Source organism: Schistocerca serialis, chromosome 2 (assembly GCF_023864345.2).
Source record: "Schistocerca serialis cubense isolate TAMUIC-IGC-003099 chromosome 2, iqSchSeri2.2, whole genome shotgun sequence".
NCBI classification, from domain to species: domain Eukaryota; kingdom Metazoa; phylum Arthropoda; class Insecta; order Orthoptera; family Acrididae; genus Schistocerca; species Schistocerca serialis.
This window is the reverse complement of record NC_064639.1, coordinates 1,045,557,575-1,045,574,583: the sequence shown is the minus strand read 5'-3', so window position 1 is coordinate 1,045,574,583 and position 17,009 is coordinate 1,045,557,575. Positions and strand designations below refer to the sequence as shown.

At 37.5% G+C, this 17,009-nt stretch overlaps 1 protein-coding gene across 1 annotated transcript in view; it reads left to right on the top strand.

Moving 5' to 3' along the window:
* Positions 1-17,009, top strand: part of LOC126458478 (serpin B6-like) — a 332,205-nt gene that overhangs the window by 234,796 nt on the left and 80,400 nt on the right. Inside the window, exon 5 of the mRNA XM_050095571.1 lies at positions 15,113-15,327. Coding sequence (XP_049951528.1) covers positions 15,113-15,327 — 215 coding nt within the window. The remainder of the gene's footprint in view (positions 1-15,112; positions 15,328-17,009) is intronic.

Genomic DNA, 17,009 nt, shown 5'->3' with positions numbered 1-17,009 from the left:
AAGTGCTAGTCTGGATCAGGTGACAGAGGATTTAGGTTCACTCTGTAAAGGATTTACCAGGGAAGACACCGTGGTTATTGTGGGAGGGCCAGGGAACAGCATCGACAGAAATCCTGGGTACAGTATAGAGTGTGACCTGGTAAAGATTGCATCAGCATCGAGACACACCAATGTTGAATTTGTATCTGTCCTGAGACGCCATGACCGGCCTCATTTGAACTCTTCTGTTGGGAGAGTTAATTTGGAGTTGGAACGGCTGCTTGGATCGGGTGCGGGGGCTCATATTGGTGTGATTCCTGTTGATTCACTCAGTAGGTGGGACTATACCAGGCACGGCCTACATCTCAACAGGAAAGGGAAGGGGAAACTGGCTGGGGTAATAGCAGGAAATTTAAGGGGGGGAGGCACTGCCATGAATGGTAAAATACCAGTGGTTACAGGTGTTGGAGCAGCACCTTTTTTAGGATAGGTAAGACAGAAAGATGTCAAGTTCTACGAGAGGTCAGGATTGAAACAAATCTTCAGTTTAGGAAAGAAATTAAACAGCACAATTCTAGCGCATTGGATCACCAATCACACCTATCAATTATAAATTTTCACCAATCACCAGAAATTTTATCTCCACCAAGTTGTATCTCAGTCCTAGGTAATTCCATTGATGAATTAAAGTCACCCAACCCAGTTGACATAATCTGCCTCTCTGAACACCATGTGACCACTGGTATAGGAACTAGGCCTAAGCACAATGAGAAACTCAGACAGGAGAGTACTGCACATGTTAGAATAAGGAAAGGTTCTCATAAAAGTATAATTAAAAATAATGTAAGTATATTTCATCAAAATATTGGGAGTTTAAAGAATAAAGTAGATGAGCTTCTGGTTTGTTTAGAAGATTTAGAAGCTGAGAATGAAATAGATGTACTATGCCTGTCTGAGCATCACATTGTTACTGATATGGATAAGGTAAATGTAAGTGGTTATAAGCTCTCTGCACATGTAATGAGAGAAAATATGGAGAAAGGAGGAGTTGCCATATATGTCAAAAGTTATCATTGTGCAAAAAGTATAGAAACAAAAAAGTTTTGTGTAGAGAAACATATAGAAGCATGTGCCTGTGAGCTTAAATTAAATAAAGGCACATTTATAATTGTAACTGTATATAGGTCCCCATCAGGAAATTTTCATCTATTTCTGAAAAATTTGGACTCCTTGTTGTGCTATCTGTCAGACAGGGGGAAGCAAATTATTATTTGTGGGGACTTCAATGTAGATTCTCTGAAAGAGGGTAATAGGAAAAATGACCTTGAAGTATTACTTGGTTCTTTCAATTTGACACCCTTTTGGTTTTCCTACTCGGGTGGTAAAGGATAGCAGCTCACTGATAGATAACTTCTTTATAGACCAAGATAAGTTTAACCAGATAAATGCTCAGCCTGTTGAGAATGGTCTTTCTGATCATGGTGCACAGCTGGTTACAATATATGACATAGCTCCATTCAGCAATACTAAACAGTCCTCCAAAGTAGTACGTTCAGTCAACGATTTAACAATTGCAAATTTCAGGGAAAGCCTACAGCAGTTAGACTGGGATGAGGTGTACCGTGAACCTGATGCCAATTTAAAATATAATTTATTTCATGACATTTTTGTAAATGCATTTGAAAACTGCTTCCCCAAGAAAATAGTTAAATATACTCGTAAGAAACCTTGTAACAAACCATGGCTTACTAAGGGTATAAAAATATCTTGTAACCGGAAAAGGGAAATGTATCTGACAGCAAGAAAGAGTAGTGACCCAGAAACTATCAAAAATTATAAAAACTACTGTGTTATACTAAGAAAAGTTATTAAAAAATCCAGGAGTATGTGTATCATGTCTGAAATCAGCAACTCTGATAATAAAATTAAAACAATTTGGAATATTATTAAAAGAGAAACAGGTCAACCAAGAGCAGAGGAAGACAGTATTACCATCAAATTGAATGAAAACTTTATGAACAAAAAGTCAGAAGTTGAAAATATTTTTAATAATCATTTTCTAAATGTTGTGGATATAGTAGGATCCAGGTGTTCATTAGAAGATGCTAGGCTGTTAATGGAAGAGGCCATACCTATGCAATTTGATACAATTGAAATCTCACCCACTTCTCCCTCTGAAATTAGGAAAATAATAAACTTGCTTAAAAGCAAAAACTCACATGGAATTGATGGCATTTCCAGCAAAATACTAAAAGCTTGTTCTCAACAGATAAGTAAGATTCTCAGCCACCTGTGTAATAGCTCTCTGGAACAGGGCACTTTCCCTGATAGACTGAAATATGCTATTGTTATACCTTTGCATAAAAAGGGGGATAGATCTGATGTCAACAATTACCGTCCAATCTCCCTTCTAACAGCTTTATCCAAAATTTTTGAGAAAGTAATGTATTCAAGAGTAGCTTCACATATCTGTAAAAATGAAATACTAACAAAATGTCAGTTTGGTTTCCAGAAAGGTTTTTCAACAGAAAATGCCATATATGCTTTCACCAGTCAAATTTTGAATGATCTGAATAACCGAACACCTCCCATTGGGATTTTTTGTGATCTCTCAAAGGCTTTTGATTGTGTAAATCATGAAATTCTGCTAGACAAGCTCAAGTATTGTGGCATGAGTGGGACAGTGCACAAATGGTTTAATTCGTACCTAACTGGAAGAGTGCAGAAAGTTGAAATAAGTAGTTCTCGTAACATGCAAAGATCAGCACATTCCTCAAACTGGGGAACTATCAAGAATGGGGTTCCACAAGGGTCAGTCTTGGGTCCTTTGTTGTTCTTATTATATATTAATGACTTGCCATTCTATATTCATGAAGAGGCAAAGTTAGTTCTCTTTGCTGATGATACAAGTATAGTAATCACACCTGAGAAACAAGAATTAACTGATGAAATTGTCAAAACTGTCTTTCAGAAAATTACTAAGTGGTTCCTTGTAAACGGACTCTCACTGAATTTTGATAAGACACAGTACATACAGTTCCGTACAGTGAATGGTATGACGCCATTAATAAATATAGACCTTAATCAGAAGCATATAGCTAAGGTAGAATATTCCAAATTTTTAGGTATGTCCATTGATGAGAGATTAAATTGGAAGAAACGCATTGATGATCTGCTGAAACGTTTGAGTTCAGCTACTTATGCAATAAGGGTCATTGCAAATTTTGGTGATAAACATCTTAGTAAATTAGCTTACTACGCATATTTTCACTCATTGCTTTCATATGGCATCATATTTTGGGGTAATTCATCACTGAGGAATAAAGTATTTATTGCACAGAAGCGTGTAATCAGAATAATAGCTGGAGTCCACCCAAGATCATCCTGCAGACATTTATTTAAGGATCTAGGGATATTCACAGTAGCTTCTCAGTATATATACTCTCTTATGAAATTTGTTATTAACAACCAAACCCAATTCAAAAGTAATAGCAGTGTGCATAACTACAATACTAGGAGAAAGGACGATCTTCACTATTCAAGATTAAATCTAACTTTGGCACAGAAAGGGGTGAATTATACTGGCACTAAAGTCTTTGGTCACTTACCAAATAGTATCAAAAGTCTGACAGATAACCAACAAGTATTTAAGAAGAAATTAAAAGAATTTCTGAATGACAACTCCTTCTACTCCATAGAGGAATTTTTAGATATAAATTAAGAAAAAAAATTAAAAAAAATTAAAAAAAAATTAAAAAAAAATATAAAAAAAAAAAACAAAAAAAGTAGTTATATTAACTTAAGTATGTTGTTAAATTAACCTAATTATGTCATGTATTGGAAAATTCGACTCGTTCCACATCATTACGAAATATCGTATTCATGATCCATGGAACTAGTATTAATCTAATCTAATCTAATCTAATCTAATCTACATATATATTTATCAGATTGCTCTCACTACTCTCCCTCATAACTAGAGCCTAGGAAAAGGATTTGTGGGGATATAAAATAAAACAATGACATAGGCTCAGTTGTATGTAAAGCAGGCCACAAATTTGAATTCATTGGTCAAATACTAGAAAATGCAGTGTCTACACAGTAAATTGTGTACCAAATACTTAAGGGACTCATCCTATAAATCTACTCAATTTCTTTGTATCAATTAAAAAAATAGGGCTAACAGATGATAATGAACATATACAAAGAAAGGCAGCATAAATGTTCATCCTTGTTCCTGTGGAGCATATCATGAAGATGCTGAAAAAGCTCAACTGGAAGAGACTTGCAGATAGATGCAAACTACCATACTCCATAAAAGCTTGCTTACAAAGTTTCAGGAACCAGCTTTAATTTAGGAGTCTAGGAATATGACACAATTCCCTATGTATCAGTCTCAGAAGGATTGCAAAGACAAGATTATAGCAATTATGTTACAGTGTGTAAAGAGGCATTTAAGCTGTTGTTCTTATAGCACTCCATACATGTATGGGTCATGGAAGTAGCCATAGTAAGTAATATAGTGAGAAGTGCCCTCTGCCATGCATTTTACAGTAGTTTGCAGAGTATAAATGTAGATGTGAATGAGCTGGGCATCAGGTGGATTACTGCCAGACAATTAATACATGCTGCATTGTGCATTCAATCTTGGAAGAGGGGTGATTGGAAACTGATATGGCGTATCAGGCAATGAAGCATTAATTTCGGGAAATACATGTGTTGAATCATTGCCACTAAGCAAAAACCTATGGAAAAACTTCATACAATTGAATGTATAACAGGAAGACAAATATTAACTGGCTCCTCGTAGAGGAATCTTCACAAGGTGTTTGGCCAGGATTCTTCTTCTTTTTCTTCTTCTTCTTCTTCTTCTTCTTCCGTGGTGCTGCAGTCCAGGATGAACTTTGGCCTTTCCAACAATCTTCCAACATCCTCCACGGTCACATGATACCCTCCAGTTTGTGCATCATAACTTCTGTAGGTCTCTCCCTCTTCGTCCTCCTGGATTACTAAAGAGAATCTTCTTTATCATCTCAGACTCCTCCATTCTTGCCACATGACCTGCCCATCTTATCCTTTCTGCTTGTATGATTTTTATTTCAGGAGCATTAGCATATATAGTGTACAATTCTTCATTGTACCTTTTCCTCTATTGTTCTCTGTCATACACAGGGACAATTATTCTTCTCAAAACTTTCCTCTCAAATCCATCAAGAAGCCTTGCATTGGTTTCTGTCAAAGGTCATGTTTCCTAAGCATAAGTGAAAACTGGACTAACGAGGTTTTTTAATATTGAATTTTGTGGGTGGCTGAGGAGTCTTGACCTGAATAAATTCCTTGAGGTGAAATATGTCTTATTTGCTGATATCAGCCTAATCATAATTTCAGTTGAGATGTCATTAAAGCAAGTGCCTGTGGAACTATCATACTTAAAGCTATCATGTGTATCCATTCATACGGAAAGTTGATGGCATCTTGGGTTGATATGCTTTCCCACAGGTCATGTATCTCATTTTATCTTCATTTATGATAAGACCCATCTTCTTACTTGCTTGAAGTAAGGCTGTAAAAGCTTCTTTCAGTGCTGGTACTGTCAATGCTATGATGTCTAGGTCATCTGCAAATGCTAAAATCTGCACTGACTTGTAGAAGATCGTGCCCCTTGTCTGTAGGCCTGCTTCCGTAATCACCTTCTTGAGTGCTACATTAAATAATAGCACACTAATGCACCTCTTTGACATAGCCCATTTTTTATTTCCAGGGGTCTGCGTAATTTCCTCGTACTTGAACGCAGCTTCTTATGTCAGACATCATCATTTTAACCATTCTCAGGAGCTTTCCATGTATCCCTATCTCCTGTAAGGCATGAAACAACCAGTTTCTATTGATGCTGTTGTATGCAGCCTTAAAGCCAATAAAGAGATGATGTGTTCCAATTCTACATTCAACAGTTTTCTCCAAAATTTGACACCGGTTGAAAATCTGGTCTATTGTTGACCTTCCTCATCGAAATCCACTTTGGTATATTCCAATTTCTTTATCCGCCTGTGGGAGTAGCTGACCAACAATAATATTAGATAACACCTTGTACCCCAGGTTCAGGAGGGTAATCCCACAGTGTTTTCTACACTCCATTCAGTCACCCTTTTTATGTATGGGGCATAATATTCCTTCATTCCACTCATCTGGTATCCTTTCCTGTTCCCATATGAAAGTGATAAGTTCAAGCAGAGACTGCTCTAATGTTGCTCCTCCACATTTTACCAATTCTGCAGGAATGCTATTAGTGACGGAGGCCTTATTATTCTTCAGTTTCCTTAAAGCTTTTTTTAATGTCCTGTAACCCTAGGCCATCCAGTGGTTGTTCATCATCCAATCCTTGCTCACAATCATCAAATATAGCCTCTGTTTGCTCTGTCTCTTGATTCAGCAGGTCATTAAAGTATCTTCACCATCTTTCCAGAGTATGTTTAGTCTCACTTATCATGTTTCCTTACTCATTTCTAACCAAGCTGGTTATTGGAGCAAATTTTCTTCTAGCATTGTTTACTTTTATAAAGAACATCCTTGTTTCATTCTTCTTCTTGGACAATTCCATACATTCTGTTTCAGCCTTAGTTCAGTCCCTTTTCTTTCTGTGATGTGTCATCTTTTTGGTCCTCCTTTTCTCTCGATAATCCTCCAACAAGCTTCTAGTGCAGTTTGTGAGTTTCTTCAGTCACTCTCTTACACTCTTCATCAAACCATGTGGGCCTTATTGATTTTCTCTCCATCTCTAGTGTTTCCATAGGTGAAATGCCTACAGCTCTTATTACAGTCAGCCATTTTTGTTCTGTGTCATTACTGTCTTGCTTTCTTCCTTGTTCTTGTTCTAAGGCCTGAAAAACTTTCTGACAGTATGATTCATAAGTTTCTGTTAATTGCAGTGCTGCAGTATTGTAGTGTTCATTCCTAGTATGTCTTTCTTTCTGAGCACTTGATATCCTTGCTCTTATCTGGGCCATTACAAGAAAATGATCTGAATCCACATGAGGGCCATGAAAGGTTTGAATATCTGACAAGTTAGATTTATGCCTCTGGACTATCAGTACATCATCTATTTGATTAATGGTTCCACCATCAGGTGACTTCCATGTGTACTTGTATATCTCCTTATAGGGAAACCTGGCAGATCCCACTATGATATTCTGGGAGGCTGTGAAGAGGATCAAACTTATTCCATTATCATTAGTGGATCCATGTTTACTATGAGCTCCATTTATGGGCTGGCAATAGGTTCTTCTGATGGTGCATGTCCATTAATTATACTATAATTAAAGAATCTTCCTTTAATTCTAATTACTGATAGCCTTGGATTAATGGGTGTAAAATTCATCACCAAGTATTTCAGATCTTTATGAACAAGGAAACCTGCACCAAACTCATGTCTGTTATCATCACAGCTATAGAACATAGCGCCCTCTCTCTTTTCCAGTACCCCATTCCCTGTCCATCAAATTTCTTGGATGGCAATAATGCTCTCCTTGAGCTTCCCCTGTTGGTCTAATAACTTCTTTAGAGAGCCTGGACTATATAAAGATTGAACATTTGCGATACCAGTTTGAAGATCAGGTTTCCACTTTTTAATCATTTGTTGTCTGACATCCTTGCCATGTCATTCTCTATTAATCCATCCAGCTTCTGCTCTCTGGGTTTTTGTCACTTGACTTTCATTTACAGGAAGAGGGTGTTAGCCTCGAGCCCAACCCTCAACCTGGAGGACGAGGATTTATATTAGGTTTACTTCCCTAGGGAAGCTGACTTCACTATGTCTCTGGAGCCCTCACTGCCCTATGTTATGGGATACACTTTGTGTGGCTCCTCAGTCGAGACCCATCCGACTTCAGTGACCCTGCCACTAGCTACGCTACCACCAGCACAGCTCTCTACTTCAAGGAAGCATGCAAGCCCTCCTGCCGCCACTGAAGGTGCCTACTTCAAGGCGGTGTCCCCTGGGAGTGCAGGATTTTTCTAGAGACACATTATATGTGATTACAAGCTTTCATCTACAGCAGGACAAAAGTTATGAATAACAGAGGGTTATTGTCATCTAAGACTGCCTTTCTGGTAGTGGTCAGGTCTGGTATTGCCGACTCAGCTGTGATGATTATAACATCCCTTGTGTGAGTGCATCCTTGCTTCTTGTTTCATGGAGATGGGAAGACCTGCTCAGCAGAATGTGGACCAGGTGGCAATGAGAGACGTTTTCAAGGCTACCATCTCAAACTTGCAGCAGTTATTGAGACATCTTGGCTCCCCAAAGACTCCAACAGAGCAGAAATGTGTGTGCCAAGTTTTCTCCTCCAAGGCTCCAACAAAACTGCTTTCTTGCAAAGTGTTTCCTTGCCCTCACTTTCTTTTCTGTAGCTTACTTTCATTTGTTGATTCACTGCACAGTCTCAAACCAGTGAAATGTAGTGTTAGGAACTTGTTACTTGTGCTCATCTCCTTGGGATCACTTCATACATTCATCAAATAAAGTCACACAAAAACATGGATTGTGGAACTTACATGTTTGACTGGTCTTGAGGAACTTATATCTTCCACAGCCAAGTTCGCATTGACTCACAAGTCTGGTATAGTTGTTCCACCGTGTTGGTATTGTTCTCTGGAGAATGACATTTGCTGTGTACAAGTGTTTAGGATGGAACTTAGAAGAGATATTTTGAGTCACCTTTCGATAAACAGTTAATGGTGTGTCCCCAGGAATGTCTCTTCTTGTTGAAGTGGTGTGCCTTCCTTAACCACAAAGTACTCTTCTGTGCTGGATCTTAAACAGTGCTTAAATCAGAGTATGAAACCATAGTATAAGGTGAGACAATCATCCACATGAAACTTCCTGGCAGATTACAACTGTGTACTGGACTGGGACTCAAACTCGCGACCTTTACCTTGTGTGGGCAACAGCTCTCTTGCTAGAGCACTTGCCCGCAAAAGGCAAAGGTCCCAAGTTTGAGTCTTGGTCCGGCACACAGTTCTAATGTGCCAGGAGGTATAATATCAGTGCACAGTCCACTGCAGAGTGAAAATCTCATTCTGGAATCATCCATATATCAAGTCCCTTCACTCCTGTGTTACACACAACATAGACACACTTCTGCTTTGTGAGCAAAGAATTGCTACAAACAGTTGCATAAGCCACTGTATAATGTGTGATGGAGGTTACATAGTTATCTTCCTACTTGCTTTTTGGGTAGTGTTCAAGATGAATGGTTGTCAATAGACATATGGATAAACCCAAATTTCTGAAATTTTACCATCATCAATATGTATGTGTGATTTAATAGTAACTTTCTTGGCAGCTCTGTGAGAATACTCTTGTACAGGCAGAAAATCTCCTTCTATGATCAGCCAGTCAGCTTTTATCCTTCTGTTAGTCAGTCAGTTGTAAGGATTTTATTAATTACTTTTGCTTATTTTCAAGTTCGAAGTATGTACAGTAAAATGCAGAGATACATGAACTGATATACTATCGATTGTGACATAATGTGTGGGTATGACTATGTAACAGTCATTGACAATAACTGAAATGAGCACAACAACAGTGCACATCATGCATTATTCAGAGTCTAGCGAACTAATGTGTATAGCATAGAAACACATAACAGAAAACCGTATTTACACGAAAACAGTATTTACACAAGCTTTTGAGCCCTTGCTCTTTATCTAGTGCAAGTGCATGTATTCACAACACAAACTATACTGGTGGTTAAGTACTGGTGCTGTAAGGAGGTGTGAATAATGTGGATTATTTCGATGTTTTTGACTGGCAGATACTTTCACCAGCAGCAATTCATATATCTGAGTTCACACCTCCACAGTCTCTTGCTTCGATTACCACAGTAACAGTCTAAAGTGATTTATATAGTAACTCTCCTTTGAACAGTGTTATTTACCTCTTCTTTCTTTAAGAAATAGATACAGCATCCAGCTTCTTGACCAAGAATGCAGTACAACACAATTATAAATAATGTCAGCATATGTTCTGAAGTTTGCTGGTTACAGTGTATCCCGGTATCATATTCAGAATGAAGCAATTTAGAAATGAAAGGAACTGCTTTCCTTTCCAAAAGATATGCTGTAAAAACTTTTACACAAATATATATTATTGTCTGACATACATGCAATACACCCACCCAGAAACAGTGACAGGAAGAGAGCAATAGTTGAAGAATGAAATATTTGATATTGGCTTAAGGAAACATTAGAATATCATATACATTCATTTTTATTTTTGTACATGTTTCTTTTTGGTGTAGGCTTGTTTATATTGTGCCTTTGCTCCCTACAGTGTTCTAATACTTATTAAACAAGTTATCCTTTTTGGCTAAACCAAAATAAGATCTATCACAACTGTCCTAATACTGTGTAGTGGCTTTCTCCATGATTAATGGATGACAGTGGTGCATTTTACGAATATATTTAACACAAATAATAAAATTTCATATGGAAGTACCACTTAAACTACGTTTTGACCTGGCTTGAGATCAAATCCATTTATTTGTGGCTAAGGTTATATAATATTTATCCCCTGCATGTGTCAGCTTTATTTATATTACAATTAATTTACATGAAATTTATAACTTTAAACATTCAGTTTCTGAGAGATCATGACTCTACAAATGGTATGTTTGTGTTTTGCCCCATTATTGAGGTGTAACCATCACCCATAGTTTGTGCAGCCATACCTCCACACGTTAAGTGTTGCAGCCATACCTCCACACGTTAAGTGATTGCTCATTGTGCACATGCTTTCTGGTGCCATCAGTGCAACTATGGAAAACAGTTCAGCCTCAGGTCTGTAACTTTGTAGACGACGATGAATTGCATGTCATTATAGTGTTCAGAGGGTCACTCTATAGGATAGGTGTACACTGATGTGTAGTTGGTTAAAAAGTTTAATACCATGATGGAGAAGCCATGAAGTTCCAACCATTCTTATATAAACCACGTTGTCCATCACATATTTAAGTATTCAAAAGGCCAGTCTGTATCATCAGCATCATGTAAAGAGCTCACCATTTTCCAGGTAAGCCTATAAATTACTTGCTTTAATTACTCCTTTATAGTAAAGTTCAACATCTAATGCAACTACAAAGGGCACTTAGAATGTTTTTGTCACTTGGCACACACATATTTGATCACTTCATTGCATGAGTATGTATTCCTCATTCAACACGCATTATAAATACAATATGCAGACAGTTTTTCTTGAAGTCCCTTTTAATTTCACTTATGTTAAACACCTTTTTCATATACAGGTTCCCCTATCTGTCTTTGTACAAATGTGTAAAATTTTCAGACTTGCATAAATAAATTAAAACATGAGGTAAATTTACTCCTTATAACTACACATAAATGTCATTTTGATATTAGCTGACAAATGAAGTCTAATACATTTCACATACATACAAGTTTATACATAAATTTGTCAAATTGTTTTTGATATTTGCATAACAATGTCTAAATACAAGTGAATAATACTTAAGAAGTCATATTCTCCTTCAAAATTCATGAGGCTCCATTTCCATGACAAGTTATTTCATATTTACTCTCATAATTAATAAATAATTTATATTTACAACTTTTATGATAAGCTAGCATTCCTTTTAACTTTTAAACTCATGATATAATCTTTGTTTACATGAATAATTAGCAAAACGTGTTACACATCAGGACTGAAAAAACAATATACATTTATGCAATCTGATCATATGCATGAACTACTGCCCTCATCTCACTTAACTTCAGTGTTTGTAATTCCAGATTGCTAATGATAGGAACCGAGAATTTCACTCTCACATTTCGAACACAAGTAAACATATCTACCCTTAGCCACACCTTTCTCAAATCTACCAGGAGTTGCTCTACAAATCTACGGGGAGTTGTTATAAGCAATGGAAAGAAGCATTTATCATCTCATGCTCAAAGCTGTCGTTAACACATCATACAATAACTGAGCAAATTCTCTGTGAACACTTCTTTGCGTTTGGTGACAAACTATTTACTCAATATTTGTGGCACTATAGATAAAATTCTAATATCATTGTGTCATACAAGTTTATTAATGTTATTTGCTTAAAAGTACCTGTAATGATTTTACATAAGTGTACTTAATTTAATACTTTCCACTGTGGGACGCACATCTGTGTACTACAATGTGTATATATGTTTCTGTCTCTTCCATATTCATACAATGTGTGTACATGAAACTGATAGGTATCTTCCTAGGCGAGGCACAGCATCGTTATCTCCTCTCATAGCTTATTCAGAGTATGAGCATACCCCTAGAATTATTAACTCTTTCATGACATATACAGATTTCCAATAACAAAGAGCTTAGTTTATTTTGGATATAGCCATAATGTAGATTTCTGAGTATATATTGTAAATATTAACCTGGTGTGTAGATAGCTTTCTGTAGTTAGTTCATTTTATTTCCATCCATGTAAATATTTCCTTTTTTAGTTTTCTTTTCCTTTTAGTTTTATTATTATAGCATAGATGTCAGTAATTATTTTAGACATCAATTTATATTCATAATCTTGTGGGTATATTCTATGTGGTGTAGAGATACTAATGTTAGCTGAGCATCTGGCATGTTAAGAAGCATATTGAGCTTGTTATGCCATCATGCATGCACCAAGGTCTCTCTCCTATGATGCAAATTTCTACTGCACTTGTGTGTTGCCTCTTGTCATAATGCTACATCATTTATTTGTCCCCTCTGCATTTACCAATTTTTTGGTTGGAAGGTGTATGTATTTTGGTAGTGAATTTGCATCACGGTGATTAAATTCAACTTATTACTCATTTCACAACATCCTTTTCTCAGTGAACAAAACCTTCAATAACCAATAACTTACCTTATTTCTATGTACACAAATATAAATGAGAAGAGAGAAACTTTTCATAAAAGTAAGTGGACATCTTTCATAATTTGTACTGAAATATTTTCACTAAAGAAAAATAACTTCATGAGTTGGTTTAACCTTTTGTCAAACCCATTCAGCATACAAATTCCTTTAGATCCTTGCCTGGATAAAGGCCCTTTCCTTTCTATTTATAGGGTAAGCTACTCTATATGATCCTGGATGAGGAACTTGCATAATTACAAATGGGGCGGTGTATAAGAGTTGCCATTTGGGGTTAAGTTTTCCATGTTTGGTACACTTTGGGCGCTTTCACAGCAATACTTCTTGTACTGTGTGGAATTGTGCAGTGCAGCTAATCTTTTTTGCTGTTACGTGTTTAATGCCAACACATCCAAAAATAATTGTTTGAAATTTGGCATAAGCCAAAGAATATGCTGACATCATCAGTAACCTCTCTCGTGGTGATTTGGTGATTTTCCAGAGCCATTTTCATTACCTCTTCCATATTGTCATCAGTAATTGATGTGCTAGGGCATTCATGATGGTTGTTATCTTCACTGCCTTCTCGGGCCTCTTTGAAATATTCATACCACTCATAAACTCTTGTCTTACTCATAGCAGATTTGCCAAAAGCCACAGTCAACATTTTGAATGTGGTACTGCAGGTTATTCTTTTTTTTAAAGTAAACTCTAATGCAAATTTTTTGAGCCATCTTTATCAGAAGTTAAAATTTGCCACGCATTTGAAAACATGTATAACCTTTTTGACCATCAACAATAAACTAAATATTCAAAACAGCTGAAAATGCAAACACATGTCAGGAAAATGTCTATTAACAAGATAAAAAAATAAATTGAAAATCAGATGTGTAAATCCCATGAAGTTAAAAAATTTGCATTGCTTTTTGGTCACAACTCATATATTCTTTTTGAAACACCCTGTATCATAGAGTATGACATTGCATCATGTGCTTTTTCAATCTTTCCATGCACAGTCTGTCATTCCAAATCTAATCTTGGTATACTGAGGTTATGCTGGAACACACCTATGTTACCTACCTGAAATGTGTGCTTACCTGCTACACAATCCCATAATGAGTTTGCACAGTTTTTCCCTGAATCTTCTCTATCTGTTTTTTAAATCCAAATTAGTAATGGTTCCTCACTAGTGAATGAACTGTTAATGAGTTCAGAAGCTCTTTTCTGTGTCGTATGTATCTTTCTAATAATCTGTCTTGTTAAGGTTTCTCAACTGAATAGCAGCTCACAAAAGCCAGTCAGACAACTGTAAACAAATTCCTATGTATATTAATTATGTACAGTTCTTTATAATGTAATTGGATACATTATAAATTCTATTTACCAAGTAGTTCCAAAAGTTTGTCTAATTTTAACTTTCTTTTATGTATGTGTTCTGCCACCACTTGGTTAGTAGTTTTTTTATCTATACAATTACATTATATTGTTAAAAATTGATTGTTTTCATTGTACAATTCTTTATGACTTTTCTGGCATATCTCTAATTGGCAGTGGCCTTACCAACAGACAGATTTATCTTTCATTGAGAAAATGTGTTAGAATTGTAAGCTGACTTGTTCCTCATTATAGTGAGCAATCTGAATTGTGGTCTATGGAACTTGCAAATAAGTATAGCTATTAATAATATGTGTTCATCCCATCTTAAATCAATTTAGATGGTTGTTCTTAAGAATTTCATGATGGTGACTGATTACAGCAGTTGATTGATTTTACTGAAACATATTAAGTCTCCTTACATGTTTACTTACCCTTCATTGCAGTTGTTTACACTATTTATTTGCTGGTTTTTCTGCATGCCGCAACCTTTATCCATTGACGGAGTGTTTTTGTATTCACTTTTGTTGTTTTTTCATATAGTCTCCTCTAATAAAAGCCTCAATGAAATTTTGTCCCCTAACATATTATGATGCAGCTATTGGACAAGCAGTACTTGTATGTTATTGGTAGTGTGACCAGGGAGTTGATGTTGGCATAGTTACTAAACAATTTTGTGATCATGGGCTGAAGTAAATGTTCTACATCTTCACGTGTAGTCTGCGCACCATCGTGAAGTGAAAAGCAATGTCCTCTCCAATGCTCTCAGCCAATAACATAGAACATATAACTAGGAGGCTGCCACTAAAAGAAAGGAGTAATTGTTGATATCATTTTAGCAAATTTCTTATGTCTGTTTCTTGCAGGTTCTTTGAGCCAGTTGACTTGCCTGGTGCTTGTAAATGCAATTTACTTTAAAGGCCTGTGGAATATCCCATTCAAGAAAGATGACACATCCCCCATGCCTTTCCATGTTTCTGCAACTCAGAAGAAAACTGTAGATATGATGAAACTAAAGAAAAACTTTATGTATACAGAGGCAAAACAACTTCAAGCTCAAGTTTTGAAGCTCAACTACAAGGTATTGCTAATAAATTTACTGAGTTGGTAAAAACCTTCTCTGCCATTCAATAACAGTAGCATGAAATTAGAGACACATAACTTTATACAACAATGAATTGCTTAGAAAAAAATGAGGAAAGGTGACAACTCACACACAAACCTATGGCACCGATAAACTCGTCACCAGAAATATCGATACATAAACAAACCATCTTTGCGTTGTATTTCATCTCTGACTTCTTTGTTTGCTGCCATGTTAAAGTTCAGTTCCGTATGTGTTGTTCTGCCATGATGTGCAATAAAATATAGTTCTCAACATGTTGGTGTATTCTCTGGAGAAAACCACCCTGAATCCACCACAATGGTGAGCCCAAATTTCTTCGTTATTCGTTTTTGCTTTCCGACAGTCCCCGTGACGACCTCGCCAGTGTGTTGTACCACAACAGTGTTCAAACAATGACTTTGGCTCCACACCTGACGCCCGATTTTGTGACAAATATGCACCATGTTGCTGACGATGTACACCCACCAGGATTGCAACACGGTGTTTACCCTTCGGCGGCTCCCCCGGTGTTGCTCAATATTTTTGAGCCTGTAACAACAAGTGAGGTTAGGAACACGCATGAATCTGGTTACCACATGCCTTTGTTCCTGCCACCTCATGTGCCTACCTCCACCAACCGTGCCACCACTACTTACGGCTCTCAATGCAATGCGGTACCAACGTTGAACTCCATTAATGTTTCATTGGACAACTTCCCACTGCCGGAGCAACAATTCTCGACACCCTACTCCGTGCAACCCCACATTAACTACAGCCACGTGGTCGGCCCTGCCAGGCTCATGGGCCTTTCACCTCAGCTTCCTACCACGCTTGCTGCTACTTCTGTCCCACATCAATATGTGTCTTCCGACTTCGGCATATCAGCCTGCGACATGAACAACAAGTGGTCTAGTGGGCATAACAACACCTTGCGTTCTACTACTACAGCCCAGTGCTCTGTGCCACGGCTCTCACCTTATCCGAACGTGATTTCGAATGGAGTGAAACACATCTCTCCTGTCACATCTGCGCCGGCTCCTGTCGAGCTTCTGTATTCGTTTTCGGCACAAACCGGTGCCTCATCCATGTTGGCCTTCTGTGACATGACACATCATCCTCCACCACAATGTGCCACCTTCACTCTACCGCAGGGTCAGTTAACAGCGCCATCAAGCTCCCCGACCGTGCCGTGAAGGCTCGAGAATGCTACTGCCGCCCATGCTTTCGACCTCACATCTGCTTCCGCACTTCTCCCCCCAGTCTGCTTCCAGGCTGCCACCACTCGTGAAACTACCAAAACTGCCTGTGTTCTCCATTGAGAACCCCGAATTCTGGTTCACCTTAGTCATGCAGATCTTTAAATATTATTCACTTGATGGCCACTCACGGTGTATTTGTCTCATGAACAATCTCCACGACCATGCTGACTTGATTCATGATTTAGTCATCACACCTCCTCAGGTAGACAATCCACTTCTGTTAAGAGGACGACACTGGAACATGTTACACAGACGTCAACTGAGAAGGTCCAGCAGCTCATCTACAAGGAAAAACTCGGCGACTCGACTCCATCAAAGTTGTGGCGCTTTCTCTGACTTCTCGTTAACAACCAGGCCGTGCCCAATAACATGCTCTTGTCAATCTGGATTAAGAAACTT